This window comes from Aedes aegypti, chromosome 1, assembly GCF_002204515.2.
Source record: "Aedes aegypti strain LVP_AGWG chromosome 1, AaegL5.0 Primary Assembly, whole genome shotgun sequence".
NCBI classification, from domain to species: domain Eukaryota; kingdom Metazoa; phylum Arthropoda; class Insecta; order Diptera; family Culicidae; genus Aedes; species Aedes aegypti.
This window is the reverse complement of record NC_035107.1, coordinates 91633352-91661278: the sequence shown is the minus strand read 5'-3', so window position 1 is coordinate 91661278 and position 27927 is coordinate 91633352. Positions and strand designations below refer to the sequence as shown.

The 27927-nt window shown below is 40.0% G+C and overlaps 1 protein-coding gene across 6 annotated transcripts in view; it reads right to left on the bottom strand.

The window, feature by feature from the left end:
- Positions 1–4902: 4902 nt before the first annotated feature.
- The window catches only part of LOC110676020, a 68512-nt gene continuing 45487 nt past the window's right edge, over positions 4903–27927 (bottom strand). For 3 of the 6 annotated variants that reach the window (XM_021842383.1, XM_021842363.1, XM_021842391.1), the window contains exons 2-4: positions 17204–18951; positions 16813–17132; positions 4903–5557 (exon numbers count right to left, since the gene is read on the bottom strand). In XM_021842383.1, coding sequence (XP_021698075.1) covers positions 5048–5557; positions 16813–17132; positions 17204–18951 — 2578 coding nt within the window. In that variant the 3' untranslated portion in view covers positions 4903–5047. Of the gene's footprint in view, positions 5558–16812; positions 17133–17203; positions 18952–27927 lie in introns of those variants that run through there. The other 3 variants (XM_021842373.1, XM_021842361.1, XM_021842401.1) reach the window with 2 other exon arrangements.

The following is a 27927-nucleotide window of genomic DNA, read 5'->3' as shown; positions in this document are numbered from 1 at the left end:
CTAATCTCTGGAAAAATCACTAGAACTCCTAAAGCATTAATTGGGATTCGAGAAAAATATCATTGAGAACTTGTGGACTATTCCACATAAAGTCTCTGAAAGTTTCTCTGGAGCCTGATTGTGGCAGAAATTCCCTATGTATTCCAGGGTTTTTCTAAGTTGAATGAAATTTCCTGATAATTCTAGATTTTCCAGTTTTTTTTCAGATGGTAGGCCATATTAACCTTAAACAGCTTAAAATGCCGAAGAAAATTTATTGTCTTATGATTATGTCGAAGGAAGTAGAGAGCCAAAATGATTGGAAATATCAATGTGGGACTGCTATAGTATTTTCTAGTGCAATTTATGGAAGAATTTATCCCTTGACAAATCACTGGAGAAATTTCATGATATATTTCTGCGAGAATTACTAAAGGAATCTTTACAGGAACTTAAGAAGGCCAAAGCTTTAAGGAGAATTTCTGAAGCTTTTCCTAGAGGAATCTGTGCAGGAATTTCAGAACTATGGAATACTCTCAAGGGAATATCTGGAGCATCAAGAATTTAAACAAGTAGAAATTGTAATTGTAATTGCTCAATCCACACCCTGGCAGACAATTATCCGCCCATCTAGACACGGGCTGGGTGAGGACCTACCAAGCCTCCCCCGTTAACATGTCCTATACCGTTTAGCACACCGGGATCTTCCACAAGCAGGCGCCGGAATTAAAGCGGTCCCACAAGCTTCAGATACATTAAATAGATATAGTCCCTCTGGCACTAAACCGAATGGCGCCCTCCGCTTCACCACTAGTACTGCTTCCCCACACGCCAAGCACAATATCGAAAGTAGCGCGTTGTATAGCAAATACAGTACACCACCTCCGACACTATGCCAAAAAAACAGAAAAACAGCACCAGTAAGAAAGCGGAAGGCGCACCACTCGGTTCAGTGCCAGAAGAACTATAAGTATAACGAAGAAGAAATGAAAAGATAGTAGAGTTGGTTCGGTTATTTGATTGCTGAAACGAAAAAAACAGAAAAAACAGAAACAAAGTGTTAACATTAAAACGGGGTTTTATAATTGATAAATGTATCGATAGTTTCTCATCTGTTACGTTTCCTTATCGTAGCGCTGTCGATTTTTTCCATCTCCAGGGTGTTCGTCTCCGCTCGAGCAATGAGGACCATGATGAAATGAGAATATAAAAATGTGAGCATTAGTGTTGATCTAGTAATAGATTAATTTAAACTGCTTTTCATGTGCTAAGTAACTTGTAAACTCCTACTCAATTATGTTTTGTTGGCCTACACGTTTTATTTAGACACAATTTTTATTTAGAAAACTATTTGGATCCGAGATTTTAGGTGCAGATTGAGCATGTTTGATAAAACAAGCATCCTGTTTTCAGTTAAAGAATGTTCAAGAAGTTGATGATTCTGTTATTTATACTGGCTACATACAAGAATTCAATATTGATGTAATATATGGATATTGAAAGTTCCAACGCGCGATTATAATACTTCAGTTTTCGTGCTGTTGTATTGGTGTAAGTAGTGGGAAACCAATCAGTTTGGTGATTCTAACGGTAACAAATAGCAAGACGAAAGGAAAGTTGATAATCTATCATCATTATGATTTCAGTCCTAATTTCATGATCCGTTTAATAAATTCCGCGTATGATTCGGCAATTTTAACAATTTATACATGTGTATTCGAAGAAAACAGACTACGAGCATTTATTACCTGTTGCAAGGTTCCTAAGTGATCAGATATTTATCATTTTCTACAGCCTAATTTAATAATACCTACATTGGGTTGTAACAAAAATTTGATCTTGGGATGTTGATTTGCCTCCTAATCATAGTTTCGACAATAGTCACATGCTTACTATCCCTTATGGCAGTGTTGTTGATTCTATTGTCTATCGCTCATCAGTTTCGCGCCACCCGGCAGGGACTTGGTCCTATGTACCCAATACTCTGCTGTGTCTTAACTTCACGCAATACATTCTGTAGATGTGTGATACAGTTTGCGGAATATTATGATTTATCACTTCGTTCAGATGGAAAATTCTGTTATGGTACCATATTCACATATCAGATAACTCCCACCTGGAACGATGTAATACATCGGAGGCATGTAGATTCAGATGTATGTAAACGATCTATGCCTAGTTCGGCTCTGATCGACAGGCAATCAGTGTATTCAGTTTTTCAACTAGCTTGAAGCGATGAACGTTTCAAGACAAGCTCTCCACTATATCTGCTAGCAATCACCGGTCGTCGATAGACATTTCGGTTCTTTTCTGCTAAAGATAGATCCGATTGTATGCCAAAGACTATGGCTCATGCTTTTCAATACAGCTGGAAAAACAAGAACTACACCCAGCACCAAATAGTACGTAACTATGAGGCGGACCGGAAGGTTTGATGAGCAATCCCCACCAAGAATTTAAACAAGTAGAAATTGTAAACAAAGTGGCTTCAAAGACCATGTTGCTTCAAAAGATACTTTGAAGATCTTCCATTAACCCTCTAATACCAAACCCCGCCTTTACTGCCCATAAACCATTTCTATTAGGGGTAGACGGAAATCAGATATTTTGCTGCGCAAATTTTCTGGGCTTATACTGATTCTGCTAAATTTCAGTTTGATCTATGAAACGATATTTTACGACGGTCATTTTAGGTAATCGTAAAATTTGTTATGAAAAAGTTCAGTGCTAAAAAAAGATTGACCCTTGCTTATATCATGGGATCGAGTCAATCTTTGAATGAATCATAGTTTAAATTTTAAACGGTCACAGGTTTGGTAGACATAAAAATGAATATATCAATTGTTCAACATTTCGTTCCATGGTCTTCAGCATATAATTTTTTGTTATGTTTTATCCCCACAAATCTAGAACATTTTATCAGGGCAATTATTTCTGATAAAAAATAAAGAATATGTTCTTGGCTTTATTGACTAACTTGGGATTCGAATTCAAAAACATTAGTAAAAACCCACTAAACTATAGATCAGTGATTCCCAAAGTGGGCGAATTCACCCCCCTGGGGCGATTTTCAGGCTCAAGTGAGCGAAAATTTGTAAAACAGAATTTGGGTGGCGAAAAATCTAGAAAGGGGGCTAAAAAGCTAACACGGGAGCATTTGAAAATAATTACTCATAACCTTTGGAGGACACATATCTGATGGTTAATAAATTCCAAACTTAACAATTTCCAGGACTATTTTACCTTAAACCGTTATATCTCTAATCATTATCATTTTCATTATGATGATAGACAACACTTGATGATTGTGTGATGCATTCAGGTTTTTTAATATCATGAGTTTTTAGAACGGACAAAAAAAAATCTAATGTGCCCATTTTGATGTTACGGTTGCACTCTTTTTCATTAGTTATTATGGTACAAATCGTTTTGAAAACAAATTTTGAAAAATTTAGCAAACAAAAATCGGGTTCCAACGATTCTAAAGACGTAATTTCTTCAAATGTATTTTTGAAAAGTGTTTTAAAAATACATTTGAAGAATTTTCAGAGATGCGTCAGATTTGAACTTTCAGAACTTCCGAAAAAAATCGAGTTTTCTTGGTGTTAGAAAAATTGCATTGAACAATGAGTTGAAAAACATTCTGGATTTTCATATATGTTTCAGGGTATTTGGATTGGATAAAAATGCGTTCCCAGAAACATCGAACATTTATCATTCACAATTTCTGAAAATTATTGCAGTAATTTTAGAAACGGCAGATGATGGAATGACTGATTCAGTAGCCTGTAATGCACGCAAGATATTGTTAAACTCGATACTATAAATTACAGTCCAATAAATCATTCATAGTAACTGTGGGTTATCGATTTTTAAGAAAATATTTTTAAATGTACATAAAAGTTATTGTATTACGATTCTATGGATATGCGAGTCAAGGAAATTTTCTGGCGTACAGCGCTTAATTAAAATATGTGAATCACATATTAGGGGGCGAAGGTTGAAAAAGTTTGGGAAGCACTGGTATAGATAAAACATTACTTGGTATGCAAAATTTTCCCGGTACTAATTGAAATTCCCGTATATTTCCCGGTTTTCTCCTGGTGATTCGAAATTCCCGGCTTTTTCCCGGTTTTCCCGATTTCCCGGTGCGCTGGTCATTCTGTAGAATGGTGAACTCGCCTTGGGCGAAAATACACTTAAATAAAGATAAGTAATAATAATATAATCCACTAGAAACATTATTGGCAATCCTCTTATAACATGTTCAGTTATCTTTCGAAGAAATTGGTCAATTATCGCCTTTATTCCCGTTAAGATTCCTGCAAAGATCTCATAACAAAATTGTCATGAATCTAAATGGAAATCTATCAAGCATCTCACGAAGAATCTTGACAGGAATCCCTATGTAACCCTTCTAGAGACGTTTCAAGGATCTTATTGATGTTCCATAAAATCTTTTTTGTTTTTTTGTTTTTCAATAATTGGCTGCCAAAGATCTACAAAACATTTCACAAGAAATAGGTAAAAAATGTTAGAAAAATGTACACAACAACTACCCAGGAAATCAACGATTATTTTAAAGGAATTTGGTACACTAGAAATCGTTAACTATTTCTCTACCAAATCAGTCCAACTAGTCATTATGCAAAGTACCAGTTGACGGGCAGCCTTTTGAAAGCCCCCTGTCAACATTTTCTTCCATTATTTGGAATTGAAGCAATCCGGTATTCTTATGTTCAAAACACATACTTTCTCGGTGTCTTCTCCAAATTCACGGGTATTTCCCGTATTTTACCGGCCATTTGTAACACCCTGCATCAAGCAATCTAGGAGCATCAAGAATTTAGATCAATATAAAAAAATGTACTTTTTATAGTAATTAAAGACGTCTTCAAAACTGTACTTCAAACAATATCATCCTTTCGTTGTCCAAGTTTTAAAATACTGTGATTTATTTACATTGTGGAAAATTCGCTTACCTCTGATTCGACTACTAGGTCATGACCTATCATATATATCTATCTCTGCGTATTAGACGTACATCACTTACTTACTTTTAGTCCTATCATTCCTGCGACCGCGTCACCTTCTTCCAGTCGTACATGGTCAGCACGGCCTTCTCGAACAGACTGCGGTTCAGCCGGATCAGCAGAAGTTCGTCCAACGTTTGCTCCGACAGGCCGTCACTTCGATCGGCTAGCACTAGCGCTGCGTACGATCGTTCCAGGCAGATATTGTTGGTGGGAAGCGACATCACCACCATGGCCACGGAAAACAGCTCGGCGTGGCTCATGCTGCGCTGCAACCAGTGGTTCCACACGTCGTAGTCGTGCGGCTGCCGGGGTTCAATCTCCAGGCTTTTGAGCTGTTGCAGCACCGGAGTCACGGTGCTGTTCAGCGGGATGGCCTTGGACTTGGACGAACCCTCCGCCGGGTCGCCGAACATTTCCGACAGGAAATCGTCCATGTCGTCGTCCTTCTTGTCCTCCTGCTTGATGCTGTCCTCGTCGATCTGGTTGGCCTCCGAGTTCGGTTTGAGCGCGTTGATGCGGTTCCAGATGTTGAGGATGTAGCTCTGGAACGAAGATAGAGGGATAACGAAATTTTGAGAAGGTTGTAATAAGTTCATAAGTCGCTTGATTAGTTGATCTTAATCTTAACTCGATACATTTTCGTACTTTTGAAAAAGAAGACAAAGCTTTCTGTAATCCACTGTTATATCTTTTATATACTATACATAAGTCACTTTCATTTGAATCGCATATGAAATACAGTGAGGAAACGTCCATTCAATCGTTGGGTTTCGATGTAATACTTTCGATCAAGCTATGTTTCTACCTGCAACCAAGTATTTCGTTTTGCTAGAATTAATGGTAAAGCCCATACACGCTGTCACCCCTTTTCAAAGGCACGAAGACCTCCTCTGCTGCCTTGCGATCTAGTACGGTATTGTCTGCAGAGACAAGGAGCATATCGCAAGAAGCAAATTTAATTTTATGCTACCATGCGCCTCCGCTAATTTGAGCGATACCTCATGCAAACCATCGGGGTTTATTTTTAATTTGAACTTCTAGACACTCTACGAACAACAGCAAATTGTACTTCTGATTACCAATAGCAATATTGCCAAAAGTTTTCCCTCAAAAATTATTCCAGCAACTCCTCTAAGGATTCCTCTAGAAAAATCTCTATAGGGATATTTACAGAGATGTCTTTAAGTCTTTCTCCATGTTACACTACGACTCTTAAAGGATTACTTATGATATTTCTCCAGTGATTTCTTCAGAAATTCTTCAGGTAGTCCTGATGAGATTACTCTAAGAATTATTTCTGAGATTTTCTACAGAGATCGCTCCAGCAATTCTTCCGAAGACTCCACCGAAAATTCATCTAGGAATTCTAGAAGAAAAAACTTCACAAATTCCTGTAGATTCCTCAATAGTTTCCTTCAGGATGTCTTCCAGGAAAATCACTCAATGAATTATTCAAATGATTTTTTTTTTCAAGAATTCCCTTTGAAATTTCTCCAGATTCGTTCTGGGCCTCCAAAAATCTTCCGGGGACTCCTCGAAGAATTCCTGTATAAATTTATGGACTTCGTTGCCGTGCGGTTAGTGTTACCAGGCATTTAGCCGCATCGTGCTAAAGAGGCCGGAAAACTTTTCGTGAGGAATGTTCTCCGACTGTACCACTGGGCGTTGCATGCTAGTCCGTTGTCTAGTGTGGTGCTTCCTTCAACGGGCAAAATGCCCATTTGAAGTATTAACGTGTCTTTTAAATTCCTACAGAGATGCACCCATGAATTCCTCCAGGGATTTCATCAAAAAGAGGAGGACTCAAAAGGTATTCACCGCGGATTTTTTTTAAAGATTCTTCCTAAAGAAGTTTTTGGAGAAATCCCTGGATAAGTTCCTGGAGCAATCCATGGAGAAACCTCTTGAAATCTAGAGTATTCTCTAGATCTAGAGGAATCCCCGGTGACACTCCTGGAAAAAATCATGGGAGAATTACCGAAGAAATCTCTGGAGGAATTCCTGAAGAAATCCCTAGAACATAAAATAGGCTTTTCGACTACACTGTATTTATCTTTCAACGTATTTTTTTGTAATAAAGACTGCGTAGACGAAAAACATACCCAAGTGATGAAATAGCACTTTAATTCGCCCTGCGTGCTAATACAGTACTATTATACAGCTGACATGCCCTGTATTAGCCGTATAATAGCCCTATAGGGCCAAAAAGACGAATTAGCGAGCTTGTGCCTACTTGAATGTTTCATCACAATATAAGTCGATTCTCTAAAAGTTCATCTCTGGAATTTTTTTAAAGCAACCTACCTATTAGATATTTTCTGGAGCAATCCTTGAGGGAATTCCTGAAGAAAAAGCTGGAGAAATCTCTGCAGAAAGCCCAGTCACGATTTTCCTATAGCAATTCCTGGACGAGTCTCTGGAGAAACTCATGCAGGGAGAATTATCTAAGTTAATTATTGAAGGACTTCTGAAGGCGGCATCTCTGGAGGAATACCTGAAGAATCCTTGGAGGTATCCCAGGAAGAATCACTGTGGAGATTTTGCTGGTGGGATAACTAGAGAAATCCCGGGAAAACCCCCTGTAGAAATTTTTCTGGAGAATTATCCTTGGAGGAATCCATGGAGAAATTTCTGTAAGTATTCCAGGTAAAATATCTAGAGGAATCCATGAAGAGATTTTCCTAAAACAATCAATGTAGAGTCTTTACAGGAGGATTTTTTATAGACAAATTCCTAATGTTCCTGAAGAAATTGAGAGGATAATTTCTGATGAAATTCCTGCAGAAATGCATGGGAGAAACTCTGTAAGAATTAAAATAAAAACTGTTGGAGGAATCCCTGGATGATTTTTGGAGAGATCCTTGGAGTATTGTATGAAATTCAGGAAAAATATTCAGTTAGGCTTTCGCTTTTTCAAATCCGAATTTGCCTTAAACTGCTTCTCGTCACTAGCATTTTTTTTTTGGTATGGCAGCGTCCATTTATTACGTAACACGAAATTTGGAAAATTTCGACCCCTCCCCCCGTCCATAACGCTTTTTGTATGAAAAATTTCAATTTTTTGTATGAGCCGTAACGCTTGAGCCTACTCCCCCTCCCCCTATAGCGTTACGTAATTTGTGGACGCCCCCTATTCTTCTTTAGGTTACGCTTGACAATAGCCCAATACTTCTCAATTGGGCAGAGCTCTGGCGTGTTGGGAGAGTTCTTGTCCTTGGGAACCACCTGCACGTTGTTGGCGGCGTACCATTCCATGGCCTTTTTACCGTAATGGCAAGATGCAAAATCCGGCCAAAACAGTACGGAACATCCGGGTATCTTCAGGAATAGCAGCGAACGTTTATTCAAACACTCTTTTACGTAAATTTATTGGTTGACAGTCCCGGTTGCTATGAAAATGCAAATTTTCAAGCCACAGGTATTGCTGTGTGCGTTTCAAATGCAAATACCAAATGCGGGAACGCCAAATGCGGTAAGATTTTTCACAAGAAATGCGATGTCAAAGATAGATTTTTCTTGCTAGGGCGGCGGTGATTTATGTAATCGTTGCTAGGTGTCCTTTGATTATTTTGTGTTACCGCATTTGGAGGACGTTTACTCAACATTTGCATCTCAAATGCAAATAGCAATACGATTGCTTGCCAAACCAGATATTTCTTTGCGAGCTTCGCCAGTTTCATATGATTGAAAATAGCTGGTACCTTTCCTCTTTCTTTTGCTGTAGGAAACTCCTGTCCCGGAAGCTGCTTTTATTCGACGTAGGTTTCGTCGCCCATTACCACGCAGTCAAGCTACGTCAGCATCGTCGTGTACAGCCTCCGAGGTCGCGCTTTAGCCGTCGTATGTTGCTTATCATTGCGATTTGGAGTCACTACCTTTTTGTGTGACGACAATCCGGCTCGTATTTTGGCACGATGTTTGCGGCATCTCGGAGTCTCTCCTCTCGATTGGGGTTCCGCTTGAAACTATCGGCTACTCTCTTTGTTATCACAGTAGCTTCCGGTTTTAGATTTCCCCCCGATCCAGGCTTCCTGGCTGTCGACAAACGTTCCACAAACGCTTTAATTACATTTGTTACGGTTGAATCAAAGAGTTGAAATTTTTCAAGTTGACATTGACCAAATTTTGACCGCATCATCCTTTATATTTCTCGCATAACCTGTGATCTCGCCCTAAAAGCCATTGGTAACCTCAAACGTCAAATAATGAACTCGTGCATTGGTCCATAGTGGCACTTGAATGGATTCTTCTTCTTCTTCATGCTGCCATGTCCGACCCGTAGCACCGAGCTTGATCCAGCACCCTGTCGCTTTGCTGTCTCGTCGAGGATTTCGTCTTGACCAGCTCGTGTTAGGTCATCATCTGACCGGTTTCGAAGGCCGTTGTGAGGGTGTCGAACGAGGTGGGGAGGCTTCTCAAAATCATCGCGACAGTGAGATTTTCCCCGAGTTCCTGTTCGGCGTTTGTCAAACGAGAAAACAATTCCTCCATCTCGAATAAGTGCTTCGCCATGTCATCACCGTCGGCAAAGCGCTTGTCGCAAATTTGTTTGAGTAGCGACACTTTCGACGTCAAACTCGTCTTTTAATGGTGATTTTGCAGCGCCGTCCACGTGTCTTTTGCGGCCCTCGCCTTGGCGTCGCCCGCGTTCCACGTCGCATCGGCTTCCTCATCGAGCTTCACTCCCGGGTCCACGTAGCGCCAGAGCTCCTCTCGAACGAGCAGTAGCTCGACCTTGAAGCGCCACGTCGGGTAATTGCTGTTACCCAGCTTTTGCAAGGAAAATCGATTTCCTTCCATGACACTCGCGAAAACCGACCGAAAAACTCGCGATTACTTCAATTGTCTTCCGATTTTACCGCGAACTATCGAAAAAAACATATTTTTACTAATGGCGTCACCACTTTTCCGCCGAGCGGCCCATAACCTGATGCAGAGTAGCGGTTAGAGCAGTGGATAAAAGAAATTACGTGTGGTTTTCTTGAGTGACAACCAGCGTTGCCAACCTTCCAGATTTTTGAGGCCCCATTTTACAAAAATCTGGAAGATCCAGATAAAATTTGAAACGAATTTGTAAGGTTTTGTAAATAATTTGTAAGGTTCTCTATATATGAGATAAGCAATCCAGACTTTTCCAGACAAATTTTCAAAATCTTCCAGATTTTTGAAAAATTGACTTGGCATCCCTGGTGACAACTACTGAATGATGGTTTATTATAATGCAGCCCACAGACGCTCAGACGGTTTGACCAACATTGACTCCACCCCCAAGTTAGTCAAACCGATTTATGTTGATACAACCGTTTGACCGACTGTCAAGGTTGGTTGCAGCAACACGATATTTCTTCGCATGTTTTTAGACTTGCCGAGAGTCTAGTGAATATGTGATTATTATTTTTTCGAATGCTATGGCTGTGAGGGAGAATCTTTTCGTGATTTTCTGGAAATAATCGCAGTAAGGAAGAGAAGAACTTCCAGCATTTAAGTACCGGAAGAAATTAATATTTAAGAGGAATTCCAGTTATAATTCCTACGATATATTCCGGCAAAACTCAGAAACCATGACGGGTCTCTTTCGGGGAATATTCTGAGCAGTCATTGATATGGGAATGATCAAGGGATTTTTTTTTTTCAAACATTCTATCCATAATCTTTTAGTCGTTTCCTCTAGTTATACTGATTTGAAGTTTTTCCAGGAATCCATAAGCTATATTAAGGATTCCACCAAAAGATCTTCCTGGGATTCTACCACGAATGTTATCAATGATTCGTTTAGAAATTTATCCACAGATTCAACCAGAAATTTCTCAAGGGAACATTCTTCAGGCATACCTTCAGGTGGAATTTTTCCAAGGATTCCTTTAGAGGTTCCTCTACAAATTATTGTGGATTTCAACCACTGATTCCTTCAAAGATCTGTCCAAAAAAAAAACAAGGAATTTCTTCAGGCTGCCTCCTAGAATTCCTCCAGATTGTTTTTCAATTTTTTCAAAGATTTCTTATTTTTTTTTCTGGTAATATCGCTGGAGGGTTCCTGAAAACCCCCAAGAATACCTTGAGTTATTCTAGGAGAAATTCCTTGAAAAATCCGGAGAAATCTCTTGAGGATTTCTGGGATTGAGTCCTTAAGGAAATCCGGGAGGAGCCCCATGATGAATTCCGCGACGAATCCTTTGAGAAATTCCGGAAGGAATCTCTTGAGTAATGCCGGTAATGGAATATAGTCGACTCTCCACAACTCGATATTCTATAACTCGATATACTCTATAACTCGATGGATTTTTCAGTCCCTTCAAATTTCCATACATCGTGCTCTCCATAAGTCGGTATTTCTATAACTCGATATCTCCACTAGACGATGTCACGTGAGAGGTAAATTTCTCTCCATAACTCGATATCTGTTTTAAAATCATTCTTTTTTGGAGAAACTTGCTCTAGTTCTTGTTTGGAGATGAATGAACACTTCCAAGTTGTAAAAAAGTAGAAAACATGATAAAATAAGTCAGTAAAAATAACGTGATTTTTCGAGCTTGTCAAAAATAGTTTTCAGATAATAGTTTGTAAAATACTATCAACAAAATAATATTGCTTTCTTGAAAAAGTGATTATATATGTATTGGAAATACAGAAATTTGTTCCTTCGATTTTGCGATTTTCTGTGCCGGTATATTCTATAATTCTATAAGTCGATGGTCCCATGAATATCGAGTTATGGAGAGTCGACTGTACTTATAAGAAATTTCTGATAAAATCCCTGGAGGAAATCCTGATAATCTTCAAGAATCGTTGGAGATTTTGCTGAAGGAATTCCTTGATGAATTTCGGGAGGTATCCCTTCACTAATCCCTTAAGGAATTCCAGACTACCTTGAAGAGTTCTTGGATGAATCTCTTGAAGTATTCTCTAGAAGTTCGGGTAGTATCTCCTAATAAATTTCGAAAAGAATTCATAATAAATTAGCCCAGAATAGCCCTAGAGGGATTCCTGAAGGAACCTTTAGAAGAATTCCTGATAGAATCCCTGACAGAACTTCTGATGGAATCCCAGGAAGATTTATAATAAAGTCTTAAAAGTTTTTCTAATGGAATCTATGAAAGAACTTCCGATGGAATCCCTGCAGAAATTACCAATATAATCTATCGAAGAACTCCTTCAGATGGAATCCTTGGAAAAACCTGTGATGTAATCCCTGGAGTAATTCCTGATAGAATCATTAGAGAAACTCTTGATAGAATTCCTATAGAAATTCTAGGTGGAATCTCTGTAGGAACTCCGAATGGAAACCCTAGAGGAACTCCTGATAAAGTCCTTAGAAGAACTCCTTATGGAATCTCTTGGGAACTCGTGATGAAATGCCAAAAACGACTTCTGTTGTTTTGCCCTATAGGAATGCCAAATTGAATCCCTATTGGAACTCTTGATAAAATCCTTAGAAGAACTCCTGATGGAAATCCTTGGGAACTCCTATTAAAAGACTCAGGGGAACTCCTGATGGAATCTCTATAGAAACTCTTGATAGAATCCCAGAAGGAATTCCAGGTGGAATGTCTAAAGAAAATGCTTATGAAACCCCTGAAGGAACTCTTCTTGAAATCCCCAGAAGAACTCCTGATGTAATTCCCAGAAGAAATCCTGATGTTATCCCTAGAAGAAACTTCTGATGTAACCCCTCGAGGATCCAGGTGAAATATCTGAAGAAACTTCTGATTCAATCTCTAGAGGAACTCCTGATGGAATCTCTAAGGGAACTCCTGTTGAAATTTCTGAAGAATTTAATGATGATTCCTGAAGAAATTCCTGACGGAATCCTGAGGAATTCCTGATGGAACCCTTGTACGAATTCCTAAAGATATTCTTGCAGGAACTCCAGGTGAAATCATTGGAGGAACTCCTGACGAAATCCCTTTAAGAATTCCCTATGGAATCACTATAGGAACACCTGATGAAATCTCTGGAGGAATTCTTGATAAAATTCCTGATGGAACTCCTGATAGAATGCCTAGAGAAATTCCTTATGATATCCCTAGAAGATCATGATGGAATTCTTAGGTGACCTCCTGATATAAACTTTGGAGGAAGTCCTAATAGAATCTCAGAAAAAATGCTAGCTAGAATCTCTGAAAGAAGTCTTGGTGGAATTTCTGGAGAAACTCTTGATGAAATCCTCAGAAGAACTCTAATGGTAGCCCTAAAGGTACTTCTAATAGAATCTCTATTGGAATTCCTGATAGAATCCCTGGAGGAACTCCTGATGGAATCCTTGGAGGAAATATTGTTGAAGGAGTTCCTGATGGAATCGATGGAGGAATTTCTGATGAAATTCATAGAATAACTAGTAATGGAATCTCTAGAGAAACCCCTGAACCTCTGGAATGAATTTCAGGTGGAATCTCTGAAGGAACTGCTGATGAAATCGCTGGAGAAACTTCTAATGGAATTGCTAGAGGTATTCCTGATGGAATCCCTGGAGAAGTTCCAGTTTCTACGCTGAAGGAACTCTTGATGGCATCCCTGGAGGATCAAAACGCATTTTGACTTTCCACTCCTGATGAAATCTCCAGAAGCTCTAAAGGTACTCCCGATAGAATCACTACAGGAGCTCTTGGTGAAATCCCTGGGGAACTCCTGAAGGAATCCTTGCAAGAATTTTGATAAGATATTCTTGAAGGAACTCTGGATGGAATCATTGGAGGAATTTCTGTTAAAATCCCGAGAAGAACTCCTGATGGAATCCCTAGAGCAACGACGGACAGAGTCCATGAAGGAATTCCAGGTGGAATCTCTGAAATATCTCCTGACAGAATCCCAGGAGAAACTTCTGATGAAATCCGTAGTTGAGTTCCAGGTGCAATCCCTGAAAGAACACCTGATCGAATCTCTGGAGGAATTCCAGATGGAATCCCTGAAGAATTCCTGATGGAATCCCTAGACGAACATCTGATGAAACCCCCAGAAGAATTCTTGATGGAATTCCTAGAGGAATTTCCGATGGAATCCGGAGAGGAACTTCCGATGGAATCCCTAGAGCTAGTCCTGATAAAAGCTCTGAAGGAACTGCTGAATGAAACCTTCGTGAAATTTATGATTGAATCTTTAGAAGTTCTCCTGATGGAATTCCTGGATGAAATCGTGTTTAATTTCCTAGAATAATCCTGATTCTAGAGGCCTTCCTTAGCCGAGTGATCAGAGTCCGCGGCTACAAAGCAAAACCTTGCTGAAGGTTTCTGGTTTAAATTTCCGGTCGGTCCAAGATCTTTTCGTAATGGAAATTTCCTTGATTTCTCTGGGCATAGAGTATCATCGTACCTGCCACACGATATATGAATGCGAAAATGGCAACTTTGGCAAAGAAAGCTCTCAGTTAAAAACTGTGGAAATGCCCATTGAACTCTAAGCTGAGAAGCATGATATGTCCCAGTGAGGACGTAACGCCAAGAAGAAGAAGAACTCCTGATTCTCAGAGGAATCACTGATGGAATCCCTGTAGGAACTCCTGAAAGAATCCCATGAGGAATTCCAGGTGAACTTTCAGAAGGAATTTATAAATGAATTCTTACAGGAATTTCTTGTTAAATCACTGGACAAAATGTTGATTACCGTCAAACGGGGTGACTTGCAACGGCGGGGTGACTTGCAACACATTGTAATTTACAGCTAAATTTCACTTTAAAACCCAAATTTCAAAAGAAAATTTGTTTTAAATCGGTGCTTCAATACGTGTGACTCACAATTCAAGTAACGGCCACGATTAAAGCTGTTATTATAAATATGTTTATACATTAAACATAATTCTTTTAAATGTCTTGAAAACTGATACTTCATAGAGGTTCAAAATCGTGACCTGAAATCATGAGATAGATATAATTTACAAATGTTATACTTTACATGGTGTTTCTATAACTAATAAGTGATAATATGACAAATTTTATTTTACGAAATTGTAACAATAACTTTTTAATAAAAATCATTTTTATATAAATGTACCTATGTGGGGTGACTTGCAACACTTTATTTCTAAGCAATTTAGAGTTTTATAAAAGTTGAAAACTTTTGTGTTAGGTCTACTTTATAATTAAAAGAGTAATGATTCATTAATCAACTACAAACACTCGTTAAAAATATTATTCAGTTATGATATTGGACCTTGATGATTTAACGCCGCTTTTTTCCATACAAAAATAGGTCAATTATTTTCTTACTAAAAGGTATTCAACATGCTCTTGTACTGGTTCGAATGCTTTAAACACATGAATAACAATACTTAACAAGTGTGACTAATAAAAAATATCAACATTTTGTTGGCAAAAACTAAATTAGCATTGAGTGTTGCAAGTCACCCCGCACAAGAACATTTAAAAAATTTCACCTTTTTGATGACTTTTGATATGATAAAATAATTCGATTCAATCTTCTGTCATGCCATTCTGTGGGCGGACCGGCCATTCAAAGTTCTACGAGGAATTTAGATTTTTAGATGACGTTTAGATCATGGTTTTGGTTGATTGAAGTTGAAAAGTGTTGCAAGTCACCCCGTTTGACGGTAAATTTCTGGAAGAACACCTGGTGGAATCATGAAGCTGTTTTGGAAGAATTCCTAAATATATTACAAGAGGATTACCTGGAGAAATTCCTGATAAAACTCCTGATGGAATCCCTGTAGTACAAATCCGGGTACAATCCATGGATGGATTTTTTGAATCACAGGTGAAACTGGTGATGGATTCACTGAAGATATTTCTGGAGAATTGGTTGAGAAGTAATCAAAGAATCCCTGGTAAATTTGCTAAACAAAACGGTTAGAGATAGTTGGAAACGATAGTGAAATATATAGGAACAACTCAAGAGCGTGCATTTGATAGATCACTATGGCACCGACGCTGCGTAAATTCACGCATTTTGACTTTTCACCCATCTGCATCGGCAGTTCATGGGACGTCGAAGCTTCAATTTGACATGATGACGTCGGTGTTCGTGCAACATCCCTACAGACGGTACGATCGGTTCTTCGAACATTTGGCTCCGCCCACCGGTGGTTTGAGCAAAATCAAACTCGACGTCACCACTACGGGGTTGTTAAAAGGCCTTGTTTAAGAATAGCTTTAAGAATTTCCCCAATGAATTCTGTAATAATTCATACACAGGTTTCCAAGAATTCCTTCAAAGTTTTCACTAGAATTGTTACATGAATTGCTACAGGCGTCATTTGAGGAATTTAAGAGAATCTAGAAAATTGTAGATGCATTGCATATTTGAAAGAATTAACAAAGGGATTTAAAGAATAATGTCTACCAGAATCTATGAATGGAGAGTTGCGCGAAGAGTGAAACCAAATCCTATCGAACTGTCAAACCAAGCAGACCAGCAAAACAGATAGGGGATATTTTCGAAGACGATGAAGAACAGTCATTCAAAGAAGTCTCTTCGCGCAACTCTCTGGTTGGTTTGACTTTATTAACGAGATTTTTAGCCCTAGGCTAGTTCATCTCGGGACCAACGGCTTTACTTCCCTTCCGAAGGAAGTCGTCACTATAACTTTTTACGTCATAAGTGACTATGTCGGGGATGGGATTCGATCCCAGGTCCTCGGCGTGAGAGGCGAGTGTTCTAACCACTACACCAGGTCCGTCCCCACGCAACTCTCTGTGCATAGACTCTGATGTCTACAAATGTTAGTATAAAAAAAGAAAGGAACCCTTTGGGAGAATTTATGCAAAATAACTTTCTGCTCTGATAGCAATAGCCAGTCAAGTAACAAACCCCGTTCTCAGATAGAGAATTGCCCTTCTAAACCCCCTACCTGAGCGTCGTTTTGCTGCTCCAGGGTCAGCACGACCGACTTGAAGTACTGGAACCGCGGATCCAGATAGAGCATGGTCTGGAAAATGCTTCGCTCTCGCAGTTCCATCAACCACTGGCTCAGCGCTGCCATAATCGGCTTGGAAAACCGATTGTCGATGCCCCGCACGTCCTTGATGGCCATCAGACACTGCATGTAGAAGGCGGAGAAGGTCACGTGCTGGCGGTCCCGGTTTTGTTCGAGAGTTTTGAGCAACTTGTGAAGTGGGTAGAATGCATCGTGATACTCTCGAAGGAACTGCCAGTCGGTTTCTGCGAGAGCTGAAAAGGTTTTTGGTAAGAGATGGACGGGTTTAGAGTGGTGATGGAAGACGTGAAGAAGGGAAACATACCAAGTTCTGGATGGTGCTGTGCCGACGCGACGTAGAACTGCTCCCGTTTGACGATGCTCCGGATGGCTTTGTACTTGTAGGTCCAGCGTTGCGAACACCAGGATGTAGGATAAGAAATCTGATGTTCGTTGAAGGAGTCCTCATACTTGGGACTTTTCAGGTCTTGTATGAACTGCTCGATGCGTTGGAAGTCTGGATCAGCATTGGGAACGACTTCGTTCAAAGCAGAGAAAACACTGCAGACCACATTTTGCACGACTTCGAATTGACCTTGAAGTTCGGCTGAAAGTGCATCCATCAATGTGTTTTCCCGATCCACGTCGCCATATACGAACCTCGGCTTGATCAACGAATCAGCGAACTGTTCCTGCAACTTCTTGGGCGTTCCGAGCATACTTCCCAGATTGCCCAACACGATGGCGATGATCTGTTCCTCCTGAAGCTGATAGCGGCCAAATAGGTCCAGAATCTTGGTTTTCAATTCACTGACCGGCGTTGCGTCCGTGGCTCTGATAAGCCCAAGAACTCGAGTTAAGACCCTGAGGTTCAGTTCGTAATTGACACTTACGGTCAGGAAATGGTTCCCTTCGTGAACGAACGACTCAATTTCAACAAACACTAATCTGGCCTGCATTTCATACCGGATCATGGAGATTTGGCGTTCCACTGCCTGATGGATGTGTTGGACCATGCTAGTTTTGTCCATTTCCAGTTCCAGCCCTGTCTTCAGAGGTCTCATTAGTGAGAGGAAACCGGCCCACCGGAAGCACTCGATCGGAAGATTGTGCTCAGCCACCAGCTGGATGCAGGCTTGCAGCACCACCGGCTGATCGATAGAGACCTGGATTTTTCTCGCGTATCGCTTTCTATTTTCGATCTGCACCTGGCCATCCTTCCCGGCAAGATTTCTGACCATCGCCTCCATGGGATGTACCGTTCGGAAGTGCCGCAGGAAATTGCTCATGGAGTAGTTCTCCTGCACATATTTGCAAGGACTCTGCTCATCAATGGCACACCAGAACATGCCATCCAAGCGCTTGATGTGATGGGTAAGGATCTCGGCCAAGTTTACCCCATCTGAACGAGGAATTCTTCGCTTGAGAACTAGATGTACTGGTTTCTTAGCTACCATCTTCCGGAACAGATCATACTTCGTTGCTTCTTTCGCGTGAGCCCTCCGGAAATGCCGGACAAAGTTCAGCAAAGACCTCTTTGTCTGCGAATACCTGCAACGACTTCGCTCATCTATCGCACAAAAGAACGTCCCTTTTTGGGACTTTTTGATAAGTTTCCGCGCGATGATGGTATACTTCAGCGATGGTTTCCGTTCTTCACCAGTCTGTACTGTGTCCACCACTTCCGGTTCCTTAAACGGAACTTCGTCCGTTGCTGGCACTCCCACTACCAGACCGAGTCTCGAAGCCCTCTCTTTGTGCTTCGTTCGACAGTGCCGGACGTAGTTGTTCAGATCCAACAGCCGCTGGGCATATCTACAACCCGAGTCTGGGTCAAAGTGGCACTCAAAACGGCCATCGCGCTCCTTGACGAACTGCGCGGCGATTTTGGTATACGCGACTTTGGTGGACTTTCCTTTAGAGTTCCGCCGTTTTGTAGAAGTGTTCTTGTGGTCCGACCAAAGTGGATCATCTTTCGGATATTCCGGGTCAACCTCTTTCTGAACGTCCATCAGTTCCGAATCGCACGGTTCCATCTTCAATATAAGCATATTGGGATCGTCCAAAGTTTCCCTATATAAATGAGGCCCAATGAAAATCAAGTACTATTTGCAAACTCACAGTGCAACAATTTCGAGGCCATCGAATGTGAACAAAATTCTGTCTTGTGAAAGTACACACCCATACTAGCAAAACCCAAAGGTTTCGATAGATTAGTTCGAAATTTGGAGTTATGCCCGAAGTTTCACGTATAAGATGTTGCGAAAAGGCTTTATCCGTACAAAAGTGGAGGTGATATACGTACATAGTCTATATGATAAAAAATGGCATACAATGCAAGTGCATAAAATTTCTTGCGAACAAATCTGTAATCTTATGCGACTTAATTTATGATAAATGTTGTATTGGCAGCTGCTATGGATTGATTCGTCTTACTTTGTACGAGTATACGGGATGAATCGTAATGTATAAATGAACTCCTATTTTTTGTGTTTTATGGCTGTAGCGGTCATGCGACTCAAAGGAAAAGGGAGTCTATACTCCACTGCACTGTGACGTCACGCATCAATTTTGACAGGTACTGGTCCTGTTGTTTACAGTTTGGACTTAGTACTTTTTTCGAATCATTCTTAATTTCGTGAAAGTTTGCTGCGAGGAGAGGTCAAATCCACTGCAGATACCCACGGATCGTATTATTCTCTCTTCCTACCGTGGAAAATCGTCACCATCAGCATGCTGGTGATAGAAATGCCGAAGTCCGAAACGTAAACAACAGGACCAGCAGCTGTCAAATAAGTGAGGTTAGGCTCGTCATATGCAGCGCTCTATAAGCCATTTTACGAAGCCTGGTCAAATGACAGGAGACCTGGGATTTTTCAATCATCGGCGTCAGTTTTCGATGATGATGGTTGATGACTGTGCGCATTTCTAGCGTAGCTTTTCATCCCAGGCGAAAACTTAAATGGAGAAAAATTATTAAAATATTTCTGATCACAAAAGTGCTTTTTTATGTGCAATATGGGTAACAAAGAGGTAGCTGATACAATAACTAGTTGTAATGTTGCAGTAACGAACATTTTTGGATCTCATTTTTGTCATTTTCTCCATGTCCACGTTTGGTAAGATGAGGCGTTGTTGAAAATCACGCTGGATTTAATCCCAGGTCTCCTGTCAATTGACGCCCTTGCGGCGATCAGCTGTTCCGAAACGTCTCGTAAAATGGCTCATAGAAGCAAATGATGGAAACGAATAGGTGCATAGGCGTCGCAAGGGAGTGACAAGATTGAAATTTTTAATTAGGTGGTGAAATATTTGAGCAAGCCATTTTAAAGTCAGTAAGCATCGAAGCGTCTGGTATTTTGCCTAGCTTCTCTACTGGAAAAGGGTTGGCTCAAAGCTTTGAGCTTTGCTACCAACACAGGCAAAATACAGGAGGCTTCAATGTGCTCTTATACTGACGGCAATCAACCGAACGGTTCTATCGATCGATGACTGATATTGGGAATTGACACGCAGTCAGAGAATTTGTCTCTATCATGTGTGCTCTTCCCGCCATATATATAATACATAATATAAAACAATCACGGTCGAAACCTTCTCCTATGTAAATGAACTCCGAAAGCAGCGTTTTATGCGAGAAAACTCATCAATCGGACGATTTCATGCACCCCGTAGTACGGGTATGATGTATTTTGTATGAATAAACGAGTTATTACGTAAAGTGTAATGCGACTTGTGGTTGTCTTCAGTGTACAATTTCGAGAATTCGAAACATTACAGAGTCCATAACGACGCCGGCCACGTCCGTACGGTCATCGGTTTGACCGAGTTGCTTGCCACGGGGAGGAATTTTGATTAGTTTGGGATTCAGAAGCTACGAAATCTGGATTCGCTTTGGTAAGTCGTGCGATTCATGCAAACCCACTCGAAAAAGTCATCTATTGACATAGATGAAGACTAAATATAAAATATGTCGACACCTATGATGACGAACCATTCAAAGATTTTGTAAATACAAAAACAGACATGTGTGTTGTGTTTTCATGTCGTTATAACGTTAGGTAAAGAAAGGAATGCTTTTGGTATCCATTATCAGGGTTGGGAAAAAATCTGAAATTCATTCTACAACAGTCTTCAAAATTGCCTTTGCTTTGCGTTGATTTGATTCAAAAAACATCGAGAAAGAGAATGCACGATCCTTATTTTTCAATCCAACAAGGCTTTGATTTGATCCTATCATTTCGGTGATAATACTGCATCATTTATCTGAATCATTTGTGACTCATTCATCAAGGTAGACTAAGCTGCAGAGGGATAACAAGCATTGTTGGTAGGCCTAGCAACGCACACTGTTTTCTTTTCATCGCGAATTCACGAAGCGCGCGTCAATGGTTAACAAGTGATAATATTTCTCAAAATGGTACATGATGTTGTGTGAACAGAGTTATTCTTCTAAAACATCTACCTATTCAGAATTCAAGTCATCTATGTTTGTTGCTCTACGCACTACTATAGCTGTTATTGAGTATCCGTTGAATTTGCTCATGTATTCTATATACACGTTAATGTAATCATCTTTTTATTACAGCCAGAATCAGTTTCCGTTGTCTTTTCCTACGTAAATAGCATGATATTTAGCTTATGGCATTGGCGTCATGATCGAACAGGAACACCACCTCTGTAGCGCTGTGGAAGGTATGGATCATCTCACGAAGCCCAAATATTATTGCACCATTCAGAACAAGGTTATATTATACGGACCCTGATCTTCAACACTCTGTTATTCATTACTTATCAATATTTTATCCTATGTTTTGTGTCAATAAAAATGTTCTTGAAATGTCTGAAAAAAATCTACCAATTGAAAAAAAAATCATGGAAAAAATTGTTTTTACATATAATACGCGCTTCTATTCTCACACTCAATTAAAAAACGTATCAAACGATTTCTGGTACTTAAAGAAATTATTAGTTTTTATCCAGGTATACTTTTGTTCGAAAATCGATTTGCATTCCCGTTTACGCCAGCAAAATCAGATGGGACACGGATTCGAACGAATAAGATTCGATACGCCGTAAACAAGAATAAGGGTGATAATGTATGGGAGATATGGTATGCCCTGGGACTTCAAGGAAATAGACAGGATGTTCGAACCCAGGTGCTTCAGCTGAAAACCGTTATTCTACACAGCAATTTTTTCTATGCTAGCTATGGTCTGTCTAGAGTATGGAGTTTGCTTTGAAATGATTTGAATCAATAATGCATTATTTTTGATCAAGTGAGCACAGGAGCAATTGAATTGAAAAGGCGCGAATCCTACGCGAAGCATTGATATTTTCAAAGCATGCTTTTCAAAAAATCTGTGCAGCAATGATGATCCTTGAAGACTGATTCTACAGTAGCCAAACAAAGCCAATCGCAGTCAGCGAAGCCAGTGAAACTCACGCCTATCGCTGCTGTAGGCAAAGAGCCTTAAAAATTGCAAAAAACCCGTTGCTAAGGGCAACCCAAAATTACTGTAGAAAAATGTTCCCGCTGCATTTCCCGCTTTTAGCGCCGGTTGTAACAGCCCTGGAACCCCGATGGTTTGCATGAGGTCGTTCAAATTAGCGGGGGTGTACGGGGGTATATTAATTTACATTCTATTCGTGACATCGAAGGGGATATGTATATGTAACTGTTCAATAGATATACCTATTCAATCGAACACCTTAATTTGTTGTTAGGTATACCCTAAACAGAACGTCCAATTATGATTCTTCACGTTTAATTTCAAACCTATACCTATTAACCCGTATAGGCCTGAGTGAAAGCAAAAATACTAAAACCCTTACCATTCAGCGAATACTTAACGGATTCAAATAATATTTTGTCAGTATTCTGGCCCACATGTCTTGTTTCTAGAAATAACTAAAGAAACTCGGGAATAGTCCTGTAGACGGAGTTATTGCGGTGGGTCCCTGGGTCAAGTCGGGTAGAAAAAGGCGACTTTTTGGGACATGCCAAGTTATGCCGGGGTTAGGGGGGTCTAAATAAAACCTAACCGCTAACGGAGCCTGTGGGGTACCAGGGCGCCCCCCGCAGTATTCAGTCCTTCCTGTGCTACCCGGAGCAATGGTGAAGGTGACCTTGTGTTTCTCCGAGATAATCGGCTGCTTCTTTAGTCTCTATCCTGAGGCTTAATAAGGGTGGGATTATGAATATGTTGACATTTAATTTAAATTATCACCTATATGGATTCGCATTATGCGTTTTACACAGTGCATTCTGTGCTTTCTCGCCTTTGGCGACTTTAAATAGATACCGATCTGGTTTTTTCGTTGTTGGTCTTTTTCATGCTGAGATTTCAAAAAGCTTAATCCTGCCTAGTTTGGGTAGTGGCTACGGTTAGGTTAGCTCAGATCAATCTTCAGCATAAAAGAACAGCAACAATCAATCTTTGCAGACTCATGCAAAATGGTGCAGCCCAAGTGGCACTAGTTCAAGAACCCTACTTTCGTAGAGGGAACTTCTATCTAGGTAACCTAGTGGACCCAGTTTTTGCTACTTTCAGCAAACTTGAAATGGCAAACTCGCGCTCCATGCCCCGCGCATGCGTGCTCGTTAATAAAGCAATCGTTGCTACACTCATTTCTGAGTTGACGACCAGAGATGTATGTGCTGTCACGATTGATGTTTCTGTTGGTGACCTCAACAGTAAATACGTCTATTGTTCGGTATATTTACCACATGATGAACCATCCCCAACGGATGACTTCAAACGAGTTGTTGTACACTGCGTAACAAAAAGCCTTCCGCTGATTGTGGGCAGTGATGCCAATGCTCATCACATCATCTGGGGCAGCTCAGATATCAATTTGAGAGGCTCCAGTCTGATGGAATACTTAGGTAGTACAAACCTTGGATTACTTAACATAGGCAATCGCCCAACCTTCATGGTTTCTAATAGAGAAGAAGTGTTAGACATAACGCTCTGCTCGAATAGAATCAATCACGAGTTGACGAATTGGCATGTATCAGATGAGGAATCATTATCTGATCATCGCTACATCTTCTTTGAACATTCAAATATAACTGCGCAGATTTTGCGTTTTAGAAATCCCCGGTCAACAAACTGGGAACTCTATATTGAATTGGTTGCGACCAAATTTCATGGATATTCTCCGTCCATTGAAAATCCGAGTGATCTGGATGATGCCGTTGATACTACAACATCCTACATTACGGAAGCTTTTGAAGAAGCATGTCCTCTGCGGTCTGTAAAGACTACAAGAGGGACCCCATGGTGGAATTCCGATCTGACTAGACTCAGGAAACAATGTAGAAGGAGTTGGAACAAACGCCGTTCAGCTGGATCAGAGTCGTTCAAGTCGGCTCGCAAGGCTTACAATAAGGCTCTTCGTTCTGCTGAACGATTCGGCTGGAAAAACCTTTGTACACATGTTTCCAGTTTGAGTGAAGTCAGTCGGCTGAACAAAATCCTTGCAAAATATAAGGGTTTCCAAGTGAACGAAATTCGCTTACCTTATGGTGACTTTACTTCTTCCGATGAAGAAGTTTTAGAATGTTTATTCAATACACACTTCTCCGGATGTGTGGACATAGCATCTACGGATGAACCAAATGTCTTTTCATGTAGTTACGAGTCTCTGGCCTCGGCGATTTTGCGATAAATCGTTTTGAATTTTTCGTCAAAAATTACACTTTAGTTAAACCGTTATTACTCATAAACTCGTGATTGGAAAAAATATTCAAAACAATATGTTAAAATTCAAGTTATATCTGAGGTTCTGTGAAAATTTCATTTGAATCGGTCCATAAATAGGGAAAGTGTACCAGTTATGGCCATAGTGGTTTCCTATTTGGCCATATGTAAAATTTTGATAACTTCAACATTTTAAATATTTTTGAATGTTTTAACATCAAGATATATCTTAAATCTATCTACTACAACACACAAAAGTTTTCAAAATTTTAAGACATTGAAGTTATCACGTATGGCGAAATAGGGAACCACTATGGCCATAACTGGTACACTTACCCTAACTGAGATCTAGTGTACCAAAGTTGGTCATTTTGTATGGAAAATCGAAAAAGTTGCAAATGTTTTGTCCAATACTGTAAATAAAAATGGAATGGTGTTTGTATGTCACGAAATGGCTTACGAACGGGTCAACGAATCTGAATGATTCTTTCTCAGTTTTGTTCGTTAAGGGTTCCGACGTGTTTGTGTGTATAAAAATCCCAGGATATTCACCGGGAAAGTTGAAAAAACAAGCGCGAACGAAACTGTCATTTTATATGGGACGATCAAAAGCGTTTTTCAATAGCCTACTTGATGGCAAGACGAAGTTTGCCGGGACCACTAGTTATAAATAATTTTATATCAATTAGGGTCGGTGTTCCCTTAGTGGACAGTCCCCTATAGTCGCACTAGTGGCTTTTTACGACCGTTTTGCTATAAATCTTTTCAAAACATTTTTTGACATGAAGGTCAGTAGCTATTTATCTAAGTACCATTGATACACAGCTTGATTTTGTTCAATAAATGATCGAAATCATTATTTTTGCTTAACATTTGAGCTCCCTTGCGCCTATAGTAAACCTATTGTTCCTATAGTAGCACTACCGAGAGAAACTATTTTTTTATTATACGAAATAATTGATGAATTAAGAACTTTTTTACATCAAACGAAAGCTTTTGATCCACACTTTGTATGAAAAATATAAAAGTTTTGTAAAAATACGGTTTTGATGAGTATTTCGCCAACGCCGTGATGCTTGTGCTACTATAGGAACAGAAATTAGAAATAGTGCTACTATAGGCACATGTATTCCTATAGTGGCACAAGCGATAAAAAATACAGACATTTGAGTTTTCGTAGTTTTCATACTTTTCCCACAAAACCAAGATAAAAAGCTTTCAGATGTCGTTATTTTTCGATTTTATACGAATTTTTGTTCTTAGCTATGCGGCTATTGGTACATCGACCCTAATCATTATTTTTAAAATAATATAAATTTAATAAAATTTAAAAAATTACAAAATTATTAATTATTTAAAATTAATTAATATAAAATTTTATTAGTTTAATCCCGCCTTAATGATTATAATATAAAATATTTATATTTATATCATATAGAATATAATTATTAATAAATATTTATTATAATAATTAAATATACCAATCTGGAAAGTCCACTGTGACTCTTTTACACAAAGTTGTACCTATACGATAACGAGAAAGCATCCGCTCAGAAGCAATCCTGCTTGGGTGTTTTCTTGGATATTGAGGGTGCCTTTGATAACGTGTCTTTCGATGCCATATTGGAAGCCGCACGAAACCATGGGCTACCTACAATGATTACCAATTGGATTCATCAAATGCTCAAAAACCGACATCTCTTCTCGACATTGCGTCAAGCAGCGATTCGAAAATTGAGTGTTTGCGGATGCCCCCAAGGGGGAGTCTTGTCACCACTTTTGTGGAATCTCGTAGCAGATACGCTATTGAGGCAACTCAATAATTGCGGTTTTCCAACTTATGGATTTGCCGACGACTATCTAGCTCTGATAGTTGGTATGTGCATAAGCACCCTATTCGACCTGATGCAAAGTGCTCTTCAGGTAGTCGAGGGTTGGTATCGCCAATATGGCCTTTCGGTTAACCCGAATTAAACATCTATTGTTCTTTTTACGGAAAGACGAAACCGCGATGGAATTAGACCTTCACGTCTTTTTGGCACTGAGATTAATGTGACTGATCAAGTAAAGTATGTCGGAGTCATTCTAGATTCCAAACTTTCATGGACACCTCACATTGATTTCAGAGTCAAAAAAGCTTGCATGGCCTTCGGTCAATGCCGGCGAACCTTTGGTAAAACTTGGGGCCTCAAACCCAAATATATCAAATGGATTTACACAACAGTTGTTCGACCAATATTGGCATATGGATGTCTTGTGTGGTGGCAAAAGGGCGAAGTGAGAACAATCCAATCAAAATTGGGCCATCTCCAAAGGATGTGCTTGATGGCGATGTCTGGTGCGTTCTCTACAACTCCCACAGCAGCGCTCGAGGCCCTTTTCGACGTTGCGCCACTACACATATATCTTAAACAAGAAGCACTTTCTTGCTCTTACCGTTTATGGGTACTGGATCTACTGGAGAAAAATCCAGTGAATCGTAGATCTACACACACTTCGTTGTTTCCACTTTTGGTGAATTGGGACAAAATTGTCCTTGCTCCAAGTGATCTCACAATTGCTTGTCACTTTCCTTACAGGACATTTACCACACAATTCCCTTCACGGGAAGAGTGGACGTCTGGCTATTTGGAAAGAAGTATATCAAACAATATAGTATGTTACACTGATGGCTCCCTTCTAGAAGGTAGAGCTGGTGCAGGAGTACCTTGTATGCGTACCTGGCCATTCTTCCATCGCTGGAAATGAATTGGCTGATGAGCTAGCTCGCGATGGAGCATCGCATGACTTCATTGGCCCTGAGGCGACTATTCCAATTTCGAAGTGCTGGATGAAGCTTCAGATAAACTCTTGGGCGGCAACTCAGCACAAGCAATATTGGAATAGTTTGGAGTCATGTCGCCAAACAAAATTGTACATTACTGAGTCATCTCCAAGGGTGGCGAAGTATTTAACAAATCTGTCAAAGCAGAATTGCAGTCTCTTGGTCAGAGCGTTTACAGGCCACTGCCGACTCAACTATCACATGGCAAATATTCAGCGTGCTGACTCGTTTGTGTGTGATAGTTGTGACTCCGATTATGGAACTTCGTATCACCTAATATGTAACTGTCCAGTTTTTTCGCAAATGCGATTCCAATTACTTGGTAAAAACTTATTAAGTGAAACTGAATTCAGAAGCCTGAATCTTCAGGACATTCTGTTATTCTTAACCCGCTGTGGTAATGAGCTATAGGCTCTCTTTACGCTCATGCGTTTTGCAGTTGCTCTCATTTCGCTTATGCGATCTTCCCTCTTCAAGGGACCCCACTCCTATTTCCTCCCATCTTTCCCTTCCTTTTCC